The sequence below is a fragment of the Budorcas taxicolor genome, chromosome 21 (genome assembly GCF_023091745.1).
Source record: "Budorcas taxicolor isolate Tak-1 chromosome 21, Takin1.1, whole genome shotgun sequence".
Taxonomy (NCBI): Eukaryota; Metazoa; Chordata; class Mammalia; order Artiodactyla; family Bovidae; genus Budorcas; species Budorcas taxicolor.
Genome location: NC_068930.1, coordinates 25,648,756 through 25,665,128, shown reverse-complemented (window position 1 = coordinate 25,665,128; position 16,373 = coordinate 25,648,756). Strand labels below are relative to the sequence as shown.

The 16,373-nt window shown below is 50.2% G+C and overlaps 1 protein-coding gene across 1 annotated transcript in view; it reads left to right on the top strand.

Annotated features, from left to right (window-relative positions):
* CPEB1 (cytoplasmic polyadenylation element binding protein 1) overlaps nt 1-16,373 on the top strand; it is a 110,599-nt gene that overhangs the window by 84,287 nt on the left and 9,939 nt on the right. Inside the window, exons 3-5 of the mRNA XM_052659742.1 lie at nt 1,283-1,471; nt 13,016-13,242; nt 14,544-14,796. Of these exons, the coding sequence (XP_052515702.1) occupies nt 1,283-1,471; nt 13,016-13,242; nt 14,544-14,796 (669 nt within the window). The remainder of the gene's footprint in view (nt 1-1,282; nt 1,472-13,015; nt 13,243-14,543; nt 14,797-16,373) is intronic.

Sequence of the window (16,373 nt, the reverse complement as noted above, 5' to 3'; positions counted from 1 at the left end):
ACTACCTCCGAGATTGCTTCTGCTGTTTTGGTCTGATCAGGCTCTGTGAGGGGAGTGTTTCCGTGCCTGCAGTTGCAGGAGGGGGAGCTGGTCCTGCTATGAGATTGATGCCCACCCTTTTGGAGTGAGGGAACTTGGGAACTGGGAGTAAGTATCCTAGTCAGGGAGCTTCCCTGGTGGCTCAGATGGTAGAGAATTTGCCTGCAACGCGGGAGACCTGGGTTCAATCCCTGGGTCGGGAAGATTCTCCTGGAGGAGGGCATGGCAACCCACTCCAGAATTCTTGCTTGGGAAATCCCTATGGACAGAGGAGCCTGGCAGGCTACAGTCCATGGGGTCCCAAAGAGTCGGACACGACAGCGACTGAGCACATCTTTGTCAGGACAGGTCTTACTCTGGCGTTTGGGTGACCCAGTGACTCCCCCGCCCCCTGCTGAAACTGACCCCTTTCTTGGTAGCCAGCTGCTGCTGACAAGCCTGGAACACCAGGTGTCTTCCCCAGGGTTCGAGTGAGCTGTGTTTTCTGAAGCCTGTCCCACCCCTGGCAGTAAACACTGCTGTGTCAGGGTAGGGCTCAGGGGCCACTTGGAGCACACAGATTTTTGCTAGCAGAATTGTGAAGCTTTGCATCGGGCTGCAAAACCAGGGCTTGAGCAAGCAGCTGGAGAGAGTCCAGGACTAGAGTGTTTTTGGGTTTGGGGGCGGAGAGCAGAGGGAGGGGAGGGAGGGGCAGGAGGGCAGAGCTGGCCGAGCAGGCAGCCTGCTGCTTTGGCTCCGCTGTCAGCAGAGAGGACTTCAGTCGTGCCTCAGGCCGCTTGGCCACCATTGCTGGAGACCGGAGGGCGCTGCCTCGCAGCCGGACTTACCAGCACCGCACCCGGACTGTTCCCAGCGGCTGTTGTGCCTTCTCTTCCCTGGGAGGCAAGTCCCCTCCCTGCCGGTCCCCTGCTCCTCCCCGCTCTCTGAGGGGTGATGCCGCTCTCCATTGCACGGCTCAGCCGGCTGATGTCACTGGCAGCGGGGAGCATCAGCAGCCTGATCACATGCTGGCCCAGTCTGTAATGCAGACGGGATAGGGGTGTGTGTGTGGGGAGGGGGCTGTATGGCAGCCGCTCCTGCTTTAACACCCCCAAAAGTGCAGAGGCAGCGGCTGCAGCATCCGGCCAGCTTGGATGTCTAGTCTTCGAGCCTGAGGAAACTATTCTTAATATTATTTATTGTTGATAATCCTGGGGAAACAGCCCTTAACTCTGGGCTTCTGCTGTTTTCCTGTCCAAAGCAGACTTCCAGGACTCGGAAGAAACAGTCACAAGCAGGATGCTTTTCCCCACCTCTGCGCAAGATTCTTCCCGTGGCCTCCCAGATGCAAATGACTTGTGCCTTGGCCTGCAGTCCCTGAGCCTCACAGGCTGGGACCGACCCTGGAGCACCCAGGACTCAGACTCCTCAGCCCAGAGCAGCACACACTCGGGTGAGTGCCGGAAGATGAGCCAGCGGGGGGAGGGGGCGCATGGGGTGTGGAGCAAGGATATCCACAGCAACAGTTGTTCTCTTCCCCTTTGCATCCCCCACCGCCCCTCCAAACAACATGGAGCTGTTTCGCAAAAGATGGAAATGCTGGCTGTGAGTGTGGCAGGACAGATGGTGGCTCGTAAAGGCAGGCACCGCTTTCCCACTCACCCTGACACATTCCCTGGAGTTGTTAGTCTGTACCTGAAGTGGCCCTGAGAAGGGTCCCCAAGGTGATAGCCTTATGCAGAAAAGATCCAGCGAACCCCCTAGTGCCCAGGCCTGCCTTGGAGATGATGAAGCAAAACACTTTTAGGCGGGGGAGGGGACTTTAGGGGCTGATGACTGGATGTCCAGATTCTATTTCCTAGTGGCTTCTGAAACTAGGGAGCTCTGTGTAAAGGATGGGTGGTCCCCGAATCATAGCGAGGGAAGAATTTTAGCCATATGTGAGGCTGGTTAATCCTAGGGTATTGGAATTGGCTTCACATAAGGCTGAGAGCATTGATCCTGGAAAAGGGGGTAGGCAGGGTGAGCCGGGTGGAGTAACTCTCGGCTATGGAGGCCTTTTTTCTTTCTTTTTTTCTTTGTGTTAAGGGTGACCAAGTGGATGAAGGAAGAGCCATTCCCCTTAGGGTCCCTTGTCGTCCTGGAAGGATTCGATGGGGACAGATTGAAGGGGGCTTCTTGGCAACCCCTCTAACTGCTTCTCCTCAGACCTCCCACTGCCCATTAATTTCTCTCTCATGGTTCAAGGGGGTGGGTTGGCCAGACGCAAATCCTGGAGCATTCAGGAAGAAATGTGAACTTAAGAAATAACTGTAACTATACAAAAAAATCTTAAGTATTTTGCTTTATGTGCGTTACACCTTAATAAGGAGCATCTTGGCAGCAGATAATTTTAAATGATGGAAAGCGAGGGTGGGGGCAGCCATTTACCATTGGTGCTGACAGTGGGATTCACAGAGCCTGCTGTCCCCCCACAACCACCCCCACTCCAGAACCGGGCAGCAAGATTCCTCTGGCCTCCACCCTGTTTGGCGCAGGTCTTTTTTTAGAATGCTTTGCAGAGGCTAGGACTGTTGTGTCTGTTGGCATTTTGGTGCCTAGTTGTTTTGGTAAATCCCATTTGATTGGGGGGGTGGAGGGTAGAGGCTAGGTTTGTTTTCTTTTTTCTCTCAGGTGAGGAAGAGCTTTACCTTAAGTAACTACCTCTGGGTTAAGGTAGAATTTCTTGAACTACTAGCCTTTGGCTGACTCAGGATTTTCCCTGGGCTGGGAAGTGTGGTGTCACTGTTTGGTGTCCCGTGCCTGGATATCTCGGCTTTGAGGCGGTGGTAGTTTGCTTCACATTGGAACCCTGAAGCCGGCCGAGGGGGTGGGGGGGCATGTAAACCTGACCTTGTCCCCACCCTCACTGCTGGCTCTGAGCAGAAGACGGAGAGCCCCTGCACAGGAGGTCACCAGTGTCTGACCAGGGCACCATCCTTCCCTGGCCTCACGCTGGGTGTGGCCCTTCCTTGGTTCTGGCTTCTCTTAGCTACAGGGGCCCTTCTGGAATGCATTATAGCACGTAGAAATGCAGGAGAGGCCAACCTGGGGCTTGGAGAGGTTGGCCTGAAAGTCATTCTGAAATCAGGCTGGGGGAAAAAAAAAAGCTTGTGTCCAGCCACAATTTCCTCGGCTTCCCCAGCAACCCACCTGAAAGGCCTGTGCTCGTATCTCTTTGTCTCTAAAGTGGAGATGGATTTTCTTCCCCACATCCCAAGCACTTTACCTATAAATATTATGTGATTTTCTGCATCAGAGAGATCCTATACTCTGTGGCCCTAGCATCCATGGGGAACCCAGAAGGTTATCCCAGTGGTACGATTTAAATGGCCCTGGGCAGGTTATGTGGGTATGTCTTCCTTTCCGAGGGCTGAGGACACACCCACCCATCCCTGATCCCCACGTTATCCTTGGACTTGGGAGCTGGGGTGATGGCCATCTCTCTTCTTTCCCTGAGCCCGGGGCCTTCTTGGAAAGCCCACAGGAGGGTACTGCCTCCTAGAGTGGGACGCAGCCCTCCCACCAGCCAGCTGCACCCTTGCCAGCGATGCGGGAACATGCAGCCCACATTCCAGTGCCTACACTGCCTTCCCATCTGAAGAGCAGCCAGCTCGGTTTCTCCAGGGAGGGAGGAGGCGTTTCAGCAGCTCTGGACAGTCGAAGAGTCGTCCTTGCAGACAGCCTGGTACCTTGCTGTTTCTGTGAGGAGCACGTGGTGCAGGCTTCTTCCTTGGGCTCTGCTGGGTGATATATTGCCCCATGTGGCTGCTGGCTCACATCTGACCATTTTCTACAACTCTCAGGTTCTGAGCAGCATGTAGGGGGCAAGGTTGGAGGTAGCAGGGCTCTTGCTGGAGAAGTCTTGGCTAAATTTGTTCAACACATACTGAGCAGTGGCTGTGTGCCAGGCACTGTGTTAGGCACTCAAGGTGCACCAGTGATAAAATTGTTTCCCTTAAAAATGCCCTTGACTATTGAGGGGAAATAGATGGGACTATATACCGAATACAGCATGACAGCTGCTCTGCCCAGGGGCTCCATTTTCTCCCCTAAGGAGTTTTTTGACATTGAGGCAACATTTCATTGGATTCTCCCATGGGGACCTGTCTCCGGGGGCTGGCGTCCTTCTGCCTTGTGGGTTTCATTGGCCTGGGGGACCTGCAGGAAGACCCTGGGGTGGGATCTGCTTTTGAGCATTGTGCCTGCAAGGCCAGCATTGGTTGGGGTGTGGTGCTCTGTGAGGCACCTCCCTTCCAGACTGTGCCTACCCTTGAGGCCTCAACTCAGGCTGGGAAGGAAGCCTTCCTGCCCATGAGGGCAAGATGGACGTTAGAAGTGACCCCAGTGGCGTGTCCTACTTGCAGTGTCTGAAGCCCTGTAATGGAACAGGAGGGCCGTTAAGGCCCTGATCCTTAATGTCCTGGGATGGGGAGACAGAGACTAATCACCATTTAGCGACTGTTTCCTATGTGAAGTGTGTCACGTGGCTTTAATGCTGTCACAGTCCAATAAAGTGGGTACTATTATTGTTCCCATCTCAAAGATGAGGAAGTAACGCTCACAGAGCTTGTGGAATGCCAAGAGCAACACAGCTCCCAGAATTTGAACCTGGGTTTCTTTGATCCCAAGCCTCTTGTGCTTTTCTCTCCCACCTGGCTCCTGTGGGCAGAGCCCAAACTCTTGAGCAGGAACACTCACAGTGGGTTGTCTCTGTATACAACTCCAGGGCTGCTTGGCCATAAGGTCTCCTTTGCAGAGGTCCCCAAGGCCAGGGCACAAGGCAGATGGTTCTGACTCCCTCTTCACCCTGTGTCTCAGCCCGTCAGCTGTGCATCTGATGTGTTTGTCTCCCTGCCTTCCCCCAGTGACTCTTTTGCATGCAGCATTACTCAGCAGGAAGTGGGGTGACTGAGAATCTACTTCAGGGGACCTGGAAATAAGGGCTCCTAACGAATGCCTTGTGCAGAAGCCCAGTGGGCTGACCAGATGCTCAGCCTGAGGGTGCCAAAGGACATGTCCTGTTCCCGCCCACTCTCCTTAGAAGTCCTTGAGGTTAACCTGTTCACCCTCCTTGGTTTCTGTCCCGGCTGCTCACTAGTGAATAGCATGTTCCCTGTGCTGGAGAACTTGCAGGCTCCCCGCTGTCTGCAGGCCGATTGAGCCTGGGGTGAGAGGGGCGTCTTCAGCAATTTGTTCCTGCTGGTGCTCTGCTTCCAGATAACCTTTCTGAGGCAACATTCAAAACAGGGTTGGTTTCCTCCCTGTGGAACATGGCCTTCTGGGCCCAGCCAAGTTCTCCTCACATCTACCTTGGCTGTCCAGTTCTTCACTGCTCTGTCCCCAGTATGTAGCACGGTGCCTGGTCCTGGTGTTTCAGCAGGTATTTATTGAATGAATGATAAGTGCTGAGTTAATTCTCGGTAAGTCTGAACTGCAGAATTCAGACAAGGTCTCTCTTTCTTCTGCCTCCTCCTTGTGTTGATCATCCTGACGGACAGATGGTTCCAAACGATCAGTATCTCTGAGCCCCCATAGCTTTTAGGGCGTGATGGTGCCCTTACAGAAGGTTTCTGTCATACTCTGGACCATGAATTCTGCTGTGGAGTCAGGTAGTTCACTGAGGAATAACTTCCAGTGCAGAGTGGAGGGGGCCTGGAGAAGCACTGTGGGAACAGGACACCTCCCTGCAGAGGGAACTTGAGGAGCTTGGGTGCAGGGGCCAGGCGCTGCTGACCTTCCCTGGGGCTCGAGCAGGCCGTTGCTTCAGGGGATGAAACTTGTCCAGTGACCAAGACTGGGGAGAAAGGCTGTGTTGGGTACCACCTTGGACCTGTGAGATCCAGAGTGGGTGGAAGGAGTTCAGACTCACAAGAGCACCGCCTGAGCTGGGGTGTGATATGGAGTTGCAGGGTTGGGGTCACAGGAAAAGAGCATTCTGTTAGCTTTCTGTTATGTCTGCAGTACGTGCTGCTCTCCCCGCCTTCCTCCTGTGTATTCGGGTAGGTTTTGAGCAGGTAGCCTGGAACCAAGGGTTGGTATAGGGAAGAAGGTTCCAGGTATGCGGCCTTGTGTCTCAGACTAGGGATCTTCCCAGGTGGCTCAGTGAAAGAAAGATTCTTCCTGCCAATGCAGGAGACAAGGGTTGCATTCCTGGGTTGGGAAGATCCCCTGGAGGAGGAAATGGCAAGCCACTCTAGTATTCCTGCCTGGGAAATCCCATGGACAGAGGAGCCTGGCAGGGTATAGTCCATGGGGTCACAAAGAGTCAGACAGGACTGAACAACTAAATAACATCATCATCATCTCAGGCTAGAGATAATGGCTCCCGATCTGGGTGTCCCTCAGGACTTCTCCCATCAGACAGGTGGCACGCAGCTGTGATGGGCTCTTGCAAGCTGAGCTCGGGCTCAGTGTCTGACAGTGGGGACCCCTGTTGCCTTGCTGCTGCTGCAGTCAAACTCTGATGCCTTTGTGCTCTCAGGGAAGGCTTCCGAAAACTCTAGCCGTGACTCAGCTGTAAAACCCACAGGAGCTGGCACAGAAGGGTGAAAGTGGAGAAAGTTAACAGTCAGTTTAAAGACACTGCTGCTGCTTTGGCCTCCTGTGCCCTCTGAGGCAGTGCTAATGAGCTGGAGCCCCCTGCCAGGCCCTCTCCTCCCTGTGGCTTCCCTGAGAGCAGCCCGTAGCCGCCGCAGACTCCTGCCCATGTGTGGGGGACCCCCAGCAGAGCACACGGTTCTCTGTAGTCACATTTGCAAAATGAGGATCCACCATCCTCTTGGCCACCAGGGCTGGGGACACCTGGTAAACCTCAAGACTTCCGTGTTCCCTGAGTTGTAGAGGTCAGGATAGGAACAGAGCAAAGAGATCAGGGCCTTGGCCTTGGTCAGAGCAAAGAAGTCAGAGTCACTGGAAGGTGACTGGAGGACACTCCCTACCCGACCCTTAATCCATCTAGGTTAACATTCAACCTTGATGAAGTGCTCTGCCCTGTGATGGGGAGTGGAGGTCGAGATCAGTCACTGGCCTATAGGATAAGGGAACTGTCACTTCCACTAGATTTTAGGTTGTACGGCTTGAAGAGAATGCCTTTCCAGTAGGTACACTTTATACTTAAAGTTAGGAAGACATGCTGGCTCCTTCCATCTCGATTGCTGGCTGGTGGGAACCAGTGCTGCTCACTGAGCATCCTTGTAGAGGGGAGATTTGGTCTTATGGGCCGAGGTGAGGTGCCACCTCTCCGAGGAGCCCAGTGTCTCTGCTGCTCTCCTCCCTTTGATCTGTAGATGCTCAGAGAGCTGTCCGGCCAGGTCCTTCGTGAGATTGGGCTAAAGGCAGCAGTCAGGCCACCACAGAGCGTTGGACCGTGAGTGACAGTTTCTGGAAACTTGGCTCCTTCTGTGGGTGGAAGGAAATATCAAACCCCCTAGAAAATCCTTGCGTCTTGATACTAGGTTTTCTTGTCTTCCTCGTATCTTCTAGTCAAAGCCCTCTTTTCTTGGCCCCTTCCAGTTTAGTATTTGCAGGCAACTGATGTGAGGAGGTGCTGACAGGACTGGGTGTGTTAATTCTGGTACATGCTGACCTTACATGTTAGTCAGATGGCACTGCCCCCTCCCCTGTTTGCCTGTGTAGCTGGTATAATGTTCAGTGGGGGCTCTTCCGTGATAGTTGTTTCTCAGTGTAGAAGTGTTTTTTCAGTGGCTGTGAGGATTCCGGGGAGAGTGACCCTCTTCAACCTGTATCTGTATAATTCTCTTTGGAGAAAGTATTTGAAACTAGTGGAAGGAATATTGTCACAAATTTGATATGTCAAGTAGCTATTCTTCTCTCAACCTCTGTTTTGGTGATGGGCAGGGTCAGGATGAACTAAGTAAGGTTTTTTCCTCTAATTCCGAATTGTATCTAAGGCAGTACTGTGTCCTTAAATGGAGTAACCTTGATAGGAAAGTGCATAGCCTCAGTGAGCACACTGCTCCTGGGGATACAATACTGCCTTTCTTGCAGTGCTGTTCATGCAAGCATTGATCACCTGCTTTCTGCCAGATGTGGACTAATTACTACTGGAATGAGTGGTAAAGATGGGCCTTTGGTGTGCTTGGTAGAGAAGGCAGAACTCTGTACCCAGGTGTGCCTGCAAATATCTATACAAGTGTTTTTGACCCTTTAAAAAGCTAGTTTAAAAGACGATTTCTCTTATAGGCAGAGGCTCCAAAGGTACTCAGTTGCCATTTTTCCCCTTGGGATTCTAGTCCCAGTTAGTTGTGCTTGATTTCCCTTTTCTGGTCAGATCAGTTGCCTTGAAAAAGATAAAGTCAAATGATAATTGATCCTGTCATTAAAAAATTTTTTTTGTTTGGAAATTCCAAATTTACAGAAAGTCACAAGTATAAAAATTACACAAAATTCTTTTATTCGGATTCTCCTGTTGTTGACGTTTACCTCATTTGCTTTATCATTTGCAATTCTCTCTCTTTATATATCTCTTTATATAATTTCCTTCTGTACCATAAGGACTAGAGATGTTCTGAAATACACTGACATACAACAAAAGCTATGGACGTCCGTCAGCTTGGAATTGATGAGAGTCCTCGTTAAACTCAGGCTCTCCCTGCTCACATTCCAGTGTTGCCCAGTGACCCACTGGCGTCCGCACAGCGTTTTCCTCTGCCTTGTGTCTTAGCAGTTGTCTGCCTGAAGCGTTAGGCCCAGGCTCTCTGTGTATTTGCTCCATATGAGGGTGTGAGCTTACAGAGTTCTCGTCGTGAATGTTTTTCACAATGTTCAGCTTGTTCCTGGCTGTCACATTTCCTGAAACTATTATCACAATCCACGCCAATCTTTTTAAAATTCTTTATTTGTTCCTGGTTAGACCTCTCTCCCTCTTTCATCTCCCCCATAACGTGGGTGGCAGGCTAAGGAGGGGGTGTCTGAGAGATCCAGCTCCCTGGGTCATGTCATATGTAGCCACCTTGGTTTCTTTTTTCCTCCTGGATGTCAGTTGCTGTTGCACTGTAAAAGCTGTATTTGAATAACCCACAGTTTTTTTTAAGTCAAGCAAAGAATTACTTAGGAAAGGTTTAGGGGTGTGGTGAAGGGGAACTGATTAGAAGCTTGAAGTAGCAGGCCTCGGGTTTTTCTAGATTAGCGCTTCTCAGACTTTAATGTGCACACAAATCTCCTAGGGATCGTGTTAAAATGCAGGTTCTGATTCAGTAGGTCTGGAGTGGGGCCCAGGATACATTTTTAATGAGTTCCTACAGCAGCAAGGTCCTAGAGAAGTTTTAAGACTTGGATGATTTAGATCCCAAGGTACTGACCTCTGGAATCCAGAGATAGCTTATCTGTAGTTGATGGTCTTAAAGAAATTTGAACAAAAGAGAAGGGTCAAGACCAGATGTAAAGTCTGGAGTATTAAAAAATAAAGAGTAGTGAGTGGTGTGTTGCAGAGGATAAAGCAAAGAATCAGAAAGGATTGCGTCCCACTCTGCCACTCACCACCTGACAAACTCGCTGTAAACACTTGACCTTTGAGCCTTGGTTTCCTTTTGTTAAGATGGGGTAATAATACCTAGTTCTTAGGACTCAGCTTAAGAGTATTTATCTAAAGTGGTTCTGACTCGGTATCTGGAATATCCTAGATGTACAGGGAGTGGAAGCTGCTGTTAGTGAGTGTTCGGAGCTTCCTTGAACCTGGTCCAGATTGTCGAACAGACGATTTGACCATGAACTCTGAGCCATTAAGGGAGTGGGGTTCATTAGTGGCCATCATCGGTCGTCATGCCATTTTCTTCTTGGACAGGCTTATTATCCGGTTGGAGTGTTACAGACATAATCTCTAGCTTTGACATAGGAATTTGACAAAGCCTCAAGATATCTTTGTGAGCATGTCAAAAATACTTGTAAGCTGGTTGAGGTGGATGGGTTTGTGATTATTAGATGCGTCAGTAACAGTCGTGAACACAGATTAACATGAATGAGAACTGTGGTCTACACTGGCACGGACATTGCTTTCAAACACACCTTTTTAAAATGTTAGGTGGAGACAGTCACCGGAGTCTATATTTCTCATCCTCAGTGACCCCAGACACAAATCATTTGGGCCTGACATCTCCTTAAGTATTTTTCTGCATCCTGCTTCATGCCGTTTTTCCCTCGACAACTCTTGGAGCGCTCTGCGGTGCCACCCTTTTCTGGGATCAACAAACCGCCCTTTATCTTGTTTGTCCCTCGGGGGTGGATGGATGGTTTTTCCCTTCAGCATGATGTTTTCTTGGGTGGAGGCATCTCCCTCACAGTCATTCTTTCTGTCCTTCTGACCAGCTCCCCAGTCCTTTACCTGCTCTGAGCAGCTCAGTTACGTTTTAATCCCAGGCCTGCTTGTCGCTGTGGGTCCGTCCGGCAGTGTGGCCTGCACACAGCCACCTCAGCCACCTGTGATCACACAGGCTGGCGGCACCACCCTTGGGACGCAGTCTTCTCGGTCCCCTCGCCCTGCCCCTCCCGTCTGCCCCTCGCCCCTCGGGTAGCTGACAGCACGTGGCCACTGCTGGCTCTCCATTTGCCTCAGGCGTCGTTCGCCCGTGACGCATGTCCGTGCCTTCCATCCGCTCTGTGGCTGGTCCATCAGCCCCTCGATGGACGCGTTTCCTCCTCCACATTCTTTTTGGGAAGACCCCACAGCCCCGTGTCTATGCAGGTTCCTGACACTGCCTGTGCGAGCCGCCCACGTCTGCCTTGACCTTCGGCCTCGGCTGGGTGCTGGCTGCTGGCCCCGTCTTCCCATGGTCCCTGGTCAGCCCCCTTGGCTTGTCCCCACAGCAGCTGCCGCGTGTCTCCACCCTCCCTCAGGAGAAAGTCTAAACGCCCTAACCTGGCTTTCAAAGCTCTCTAAGATGTGATTGTTACCTCATTCACCACCATAAACTTGTTTCTGCAAAATGTGAAGAAAGATGAGGCCCTTCAGGGCAGTGGTACCACTTTTAAGACCAACACACGTGACCTGTATTGTCGGAGAACTGCCAGTTTTCAGGATGCTTTCTGTTTGTTTGTTCTTTGCCACATCTTGCAGTTCCCAGGAAGAGCCTGGAATAAATCTTCATACCGCCCACCCCCCTACCCTCTCAGCATGAATTCCAGGGGCCTGGACTTTGTGTGTCATTGAGACAGGGCTTTGTCAGGCATATTTGAGAAACTTGACAGAGATAATTTCTGATGGGTATGAGAATTCAAGCGTGAGAGACACTTGGTTTCAGTATGCAGCTAAGTGCTTGTGCTCAGGAAACTAGTTAAAAGAATGTTTCCTTGAAAAATGAAGTCTTTTAAGTAATTAACTCCCCAACACACATACACATTAGACCAGCTTCCAGCCCTCCTGAGTGTTGGCCAGCATGTGGAGGGACTGATTCTCCCCTGTGCTGGTGGGAAGGTGAACCGGTATGTCTGCTTTGGAGGACGGTAGGACAGTTTCTTTAAGGATAAATACAATAAAATAGATAAACAAACGCATCCGAGACTGTTCCCTGCATTTGAAAAAAAAAAAGTTAAGGATACCCTGCCTTCTCTTGATCCTCTCTCTCTGTGGATCAAGTTAAGGGTACACTACCCCTCTTGGTCTGAGAGGGACGCATGGTTGGCTGAGGGGGGAGCGGGTCAATCCGATCCTGCACAGATGCTCCGTGGTGAATGGTGTACCCTGGACACATGCTTTCACTTTGACTTCATGCTTGGAGAGGTTTATTCGTGCCTCCTGAGGCCCACTGCAGCCCCAGCCAGACACTCAGACGGGCTTGTACCCCGAGAGGAAACCAGCTCAGGTGCCCCGCGTCTCACTCAGTTGCTAGTGACTAATTGTGAGGTGGAGCCACTCACAGCCACCGTGTATTGAAGTTTCACTTCATAGCCTTTTTGAGCGGAGTGTTTTCCCCTTTCTGCGGATGAAAATAAAACAATGAGAGTAACGAGGCTTCTTTCTCACCTCAGTGCCACCGTACCTCTATGGCCAAAGCCCTCTCCCATCCCCCACCCCACCCCCTCTCAGTGGATAAAAGGGTGTTTTGCTTTGCTTTGGATCCCTTTTCCCCAGGGCCAAGTGTGGGAAAATGCCGCTGTCTTCTGCTGTCCACTTTACCTCCCTTATCGCTCCTGGCCTCGGATTCACTCTTTTTTTTAATGTTTAATATTTAAATATTTATTGTGCACTGGGCTCTGCTGTGCTGAGCGCTTTCCATCTGCTATCTTAATTACTGACCTCTCCTGACCATGTTACAAAGCAGTTGGTATTCCACCCAAGATGCCATGAGAAAATGGAGACTCAGAGCTTCCCAGAGCAGGCAGCTAAATGAAGGTGGTATCAGGCTCAGCCAGGATTGCTGTCAGCTGAAGCAGCTCAACCACAACATCACTGCTTCCGTCCTAAATGTTGGAAGTCCAGGGTTGTCTGGGAGAATCTGCATGGGCTGGAATTCTGCGCACGGGAGCCTCTCAGATGAGATGGACGCTCATGCTCTGCCGGACTTCTGGGGCATGGCATGGGATTCTGTTTTAGCTACGTAGTGTTAGAACGGGCAGGGGGTGCATTCTTCTGATAGACATGTTGGCAGGCAGCAAGGAAGGAGTATGGTTTGGGCTTCCTAACTGTGCTGACGGTGTCCCCTGTGACGACATGGGCATGTGTATCCAGACATTGGTAGTGGCTGTCACAAGGGCTCCCCAGTGGCACAGAGTGTCCCAAATGCTACTGACCCAGGGACCTGGGTCTTCAGAAAGCCATCCTCTTCCTGCCTCTCATTAGATACCCCGGGTGTACATCTGCTCGTTACGCTCGTCACTGTGGTTCTCTCAGGCTTTTGGTGGTCCTACCTTAGTGTGTCTTGCTCTGGGTATAAAGGGAAAGCTCTTGTCTGGGAAGAAAACTAAGAGGTCATGAGATTTTTTTTTCCCCCCCTCTTCCTAGTACTGAGCATGCTCCATAACCCACTGGGCAATGTTTTGGGAAAGCCCCCCTTGAGCTTCCTGCCTCTGGACCCGCTTGGATCTGACTTGGTGGACAAATTTCCAGCACCCTCCATTAGGGGACCGCGCCTGGACACCCGGCCCATCCTGGACTCTCGCTCTAGCAGCCCTTCTGACTCGGATACCAGTGGCTTCAGCTCTGGATCAGATCATCTCTCAGATTTGATCGTATGTAGCTTACTGGGGGGTCGGTGGGGAGGGCAGGTGAGCTTGAGCAGGTGGGGTGCAGGCTGCGAGGTGGGGTGGTGGGAGGCACTAGGACTTCTGAGCCTCAGCAGAATGAAGGGTGCCCTGTGTCCCCACTCCTCCCTGTGTGCAGCACATTCAGAACCTGAGCTGAGGCCTCTTCACCAGTTACTCCAGCAGCTGTTAGGAAACGGTTTTGAGAGTAAATAGGGGAGTCCTGGCAGGATTCTGAAGTGCAGCTTGTCCCCTAAGGGTGACCCTAAATGGTGACCACAAGCAGGTCCCTTTGGTTCTCTGGCTGCCGTTTATTCCTCTGTAAAGATTGGGCTTCCCTGGTGGCTCAGCTGGTAAAGAATCCACCTGCAATGTGGGAGACCTGGGTTCGATCCCTGGGTTGGGAAGATCCCCTAGAGAAGGGAAAGGCTACCCACTCCAGTATTCAGGCCTGGAGAATTCCATGGACTGTATAGTCCATGGGGTCACAAAGAGTCAGACATGACTAAGCGACTTTCACTTCTCTTCACAAAGTGGAATTAGAGATGCTCCTAATTCTGTTCATTGCTTTAGATGGGGCTCAGTCTTAGGAATCTGCCTGGTAACCAGCTTTAATATTGATACTTTGAGATTTTTGTTTAAAGAATTTTCTCAGATCCCTGCCCCAAAGGTTGATAGAACGGATATGGACAGACAGCTCACAGAAGAGGAAATAGAGGCAGTATTTCAACTTACAGGAGATAGTTTATTGAGTAATTATTTTAGTTTACATCTTGATAATGTGTATATTTTTACCCACTTAAATTAGTAGAATTTAAAGCCTTGACACAAGTGTGTAGTGAAGCTTGTGTTCTCACACGCTTTTGACAGAACACAGAACCTTCATAGAATTTTGACATCTCATGTCTAGGAATGTGACCAGAGAAGACACACAATAAGAAACTACCCCTTAAAGTTTTTATTTACAATCCTGAAAACCTGGAAGGCATCTAAATGTTTAGCAGTAGGTGGAATAGGTCAGTGAAGTGTAACTTGTTCCCTAAAAAGAATATCATAAATTAACTAAAAATGGTTATGAAGATTGGCAATATGAAGGAAAAAACTGAATTGGGGAGAAAAAAAATTTATTTAAATTATAAGAGCAGCTGCTCTTAAAAATGCATAGGAAGAAAGTCTAAGAGAAAATGTATCAAATACTAAATGGAATTTTTCACAATTTCTATAGTGTAATTATTACTGTTATAACACCTGTCATTTAAAAACCTCTGTCTTCCTTTTTCCTTCCCTAGTCAAGCCTCCGAATTTCCCCTCCCCTGCCCTTCCTGTCTCTGACGGGGGGTGGCCCCAGAGACCCTTTAAAGATGGGGGTTGGGTCCCGGATGGACCAAGAGCAAGCTGCTCTGGCTGCAGTCACTCCCTCCCCAACCAGTGCATCAAAGAGGTGGCCAGGAGCTTCTGTGTGGCCGTCCTGGGACCTCCTCGAAGCTCCCAAAGACCCCTTCAGCATAGAGAGAGAGGCCAGGCTACACAGGCAAGCTGCAGGTAAGTGTGGGTGTGCACCTGCGGTGGGGCCCGAGCCCTCGTTCTCGGGGCAGACAAGTGAACTGTCCAGAAGAGGACTTGATTGCATGGTGATGAAGTCTCTGCATGTGCACAGAATGGTCTGTTCTGAGGAGTAAGTGCTAATGGGGACAAACTCGGGAACGCCTTTGAGTCGGAGCAGAGAGGGAACGGGATGGCCTAGAACCACAGGGTCATGCCGCTTAGCGTTGGGATCCATCTCTGACTTGCTCCCTTCCATGGAGATCATGCACTGCTGCTGCTTTTGAGTCTTTTCCTGGGTGGATGCTTCAAGAGAAACCCTGGCAGTGCCTAGAATTTTGTCTGCCTCCCCTCCACCCCTCCCCATTCAGAGTTGTGTCAGGCGCAACCCACACTGGAGCCTCCTTCCCCAGGACTTTCTGATTGGTATCCAAGGGATGTGTGCATTGTCCGTTTGTCCACCTCCAAGGTAACGGATGTCTGTTGCCGTTGCTCCCCTATGAAGTAACTTTACCATTCTTTTGGGTGAGGCCATTATATCGACTTCTATTTTTGTTCACAAAATATTGCTGATGGTGCCTAAATTTCCTGCTGTAGCAACACATTGGACCTGTGCCTTTCAGAGAGTGGCCTTCCGTGTCATTGTCCTGAATGAAAATGACGGTTTATTTCACTAGCTGTGCAGTCCAGTTGTGGAGGAGGAGAGTAAAATAGGCAAGGACTAGTTGGTCTGCCATGAGGTCAGTCTCTGATCTGCAAGGGCACAGACTGAGTGGGGACAGGACTGAAGACTGGTACAATAGAAGGCTGGACTGGTCAGTTACCAAGAAGAGCAGGGACTCTCTTGAGAAAGTTTAGGGCAGGCCAAACAGAAGATAGTTTCAACTCTACACAGCAACAAGGGTTTCTTAACTGAGTGAGAGAAACTTCAGAAGAGGTTTGGACAGGGTTTCTGTTTGATATAAACAGGAAGCTGAGGGATTGGGAGAAAATCTCTTATCCTACAGTGCTGGCATCAAGAAGGCCCAGTGTCTCCTTCGGTACTGTAAGGATATGTCTAGAGATGGTGCGGAATGGTTCTGACTTGGAGCAGTTGTGACCACATTCTTGTCTTGCTGGTGGTGGTTCGTACTGTCAGTGTCCTGACTTCTGTGAGTGGTGAGCTCACGGGGCAGACAGGAGAACCGAATGGTGTTGCTTATTTGAACATTGGCAGAGAAGGTCCATTTGGACCAGGAAGCATTTAGGATGTTGTATGAAAAATTGTCCAGTTTGCTTTCAAGTACAGGCGTACCTTGTTTTATTGAACTTCACTTTATTGCACTTTACAAGTACTGAATTTAAAAAAAGTACAGTTGATTAACACTACTGTGTTAGTTTCAAGTGTATGCAAAGTGATTCACTTAGAGAGGTGTATGTATCCATTCTTTCTCAGGTTCTTTTCCCATTTAGGTTATTACAGAATATTGAGCAGAGTTCCCTGTACTATACAGTAGGTCCTTATTGGTTATCTATTTTAAAGAGAGCAGTGTGTACATGTCAATCCCAAACTTCCAATCTATCGAGATTGCTTTTTT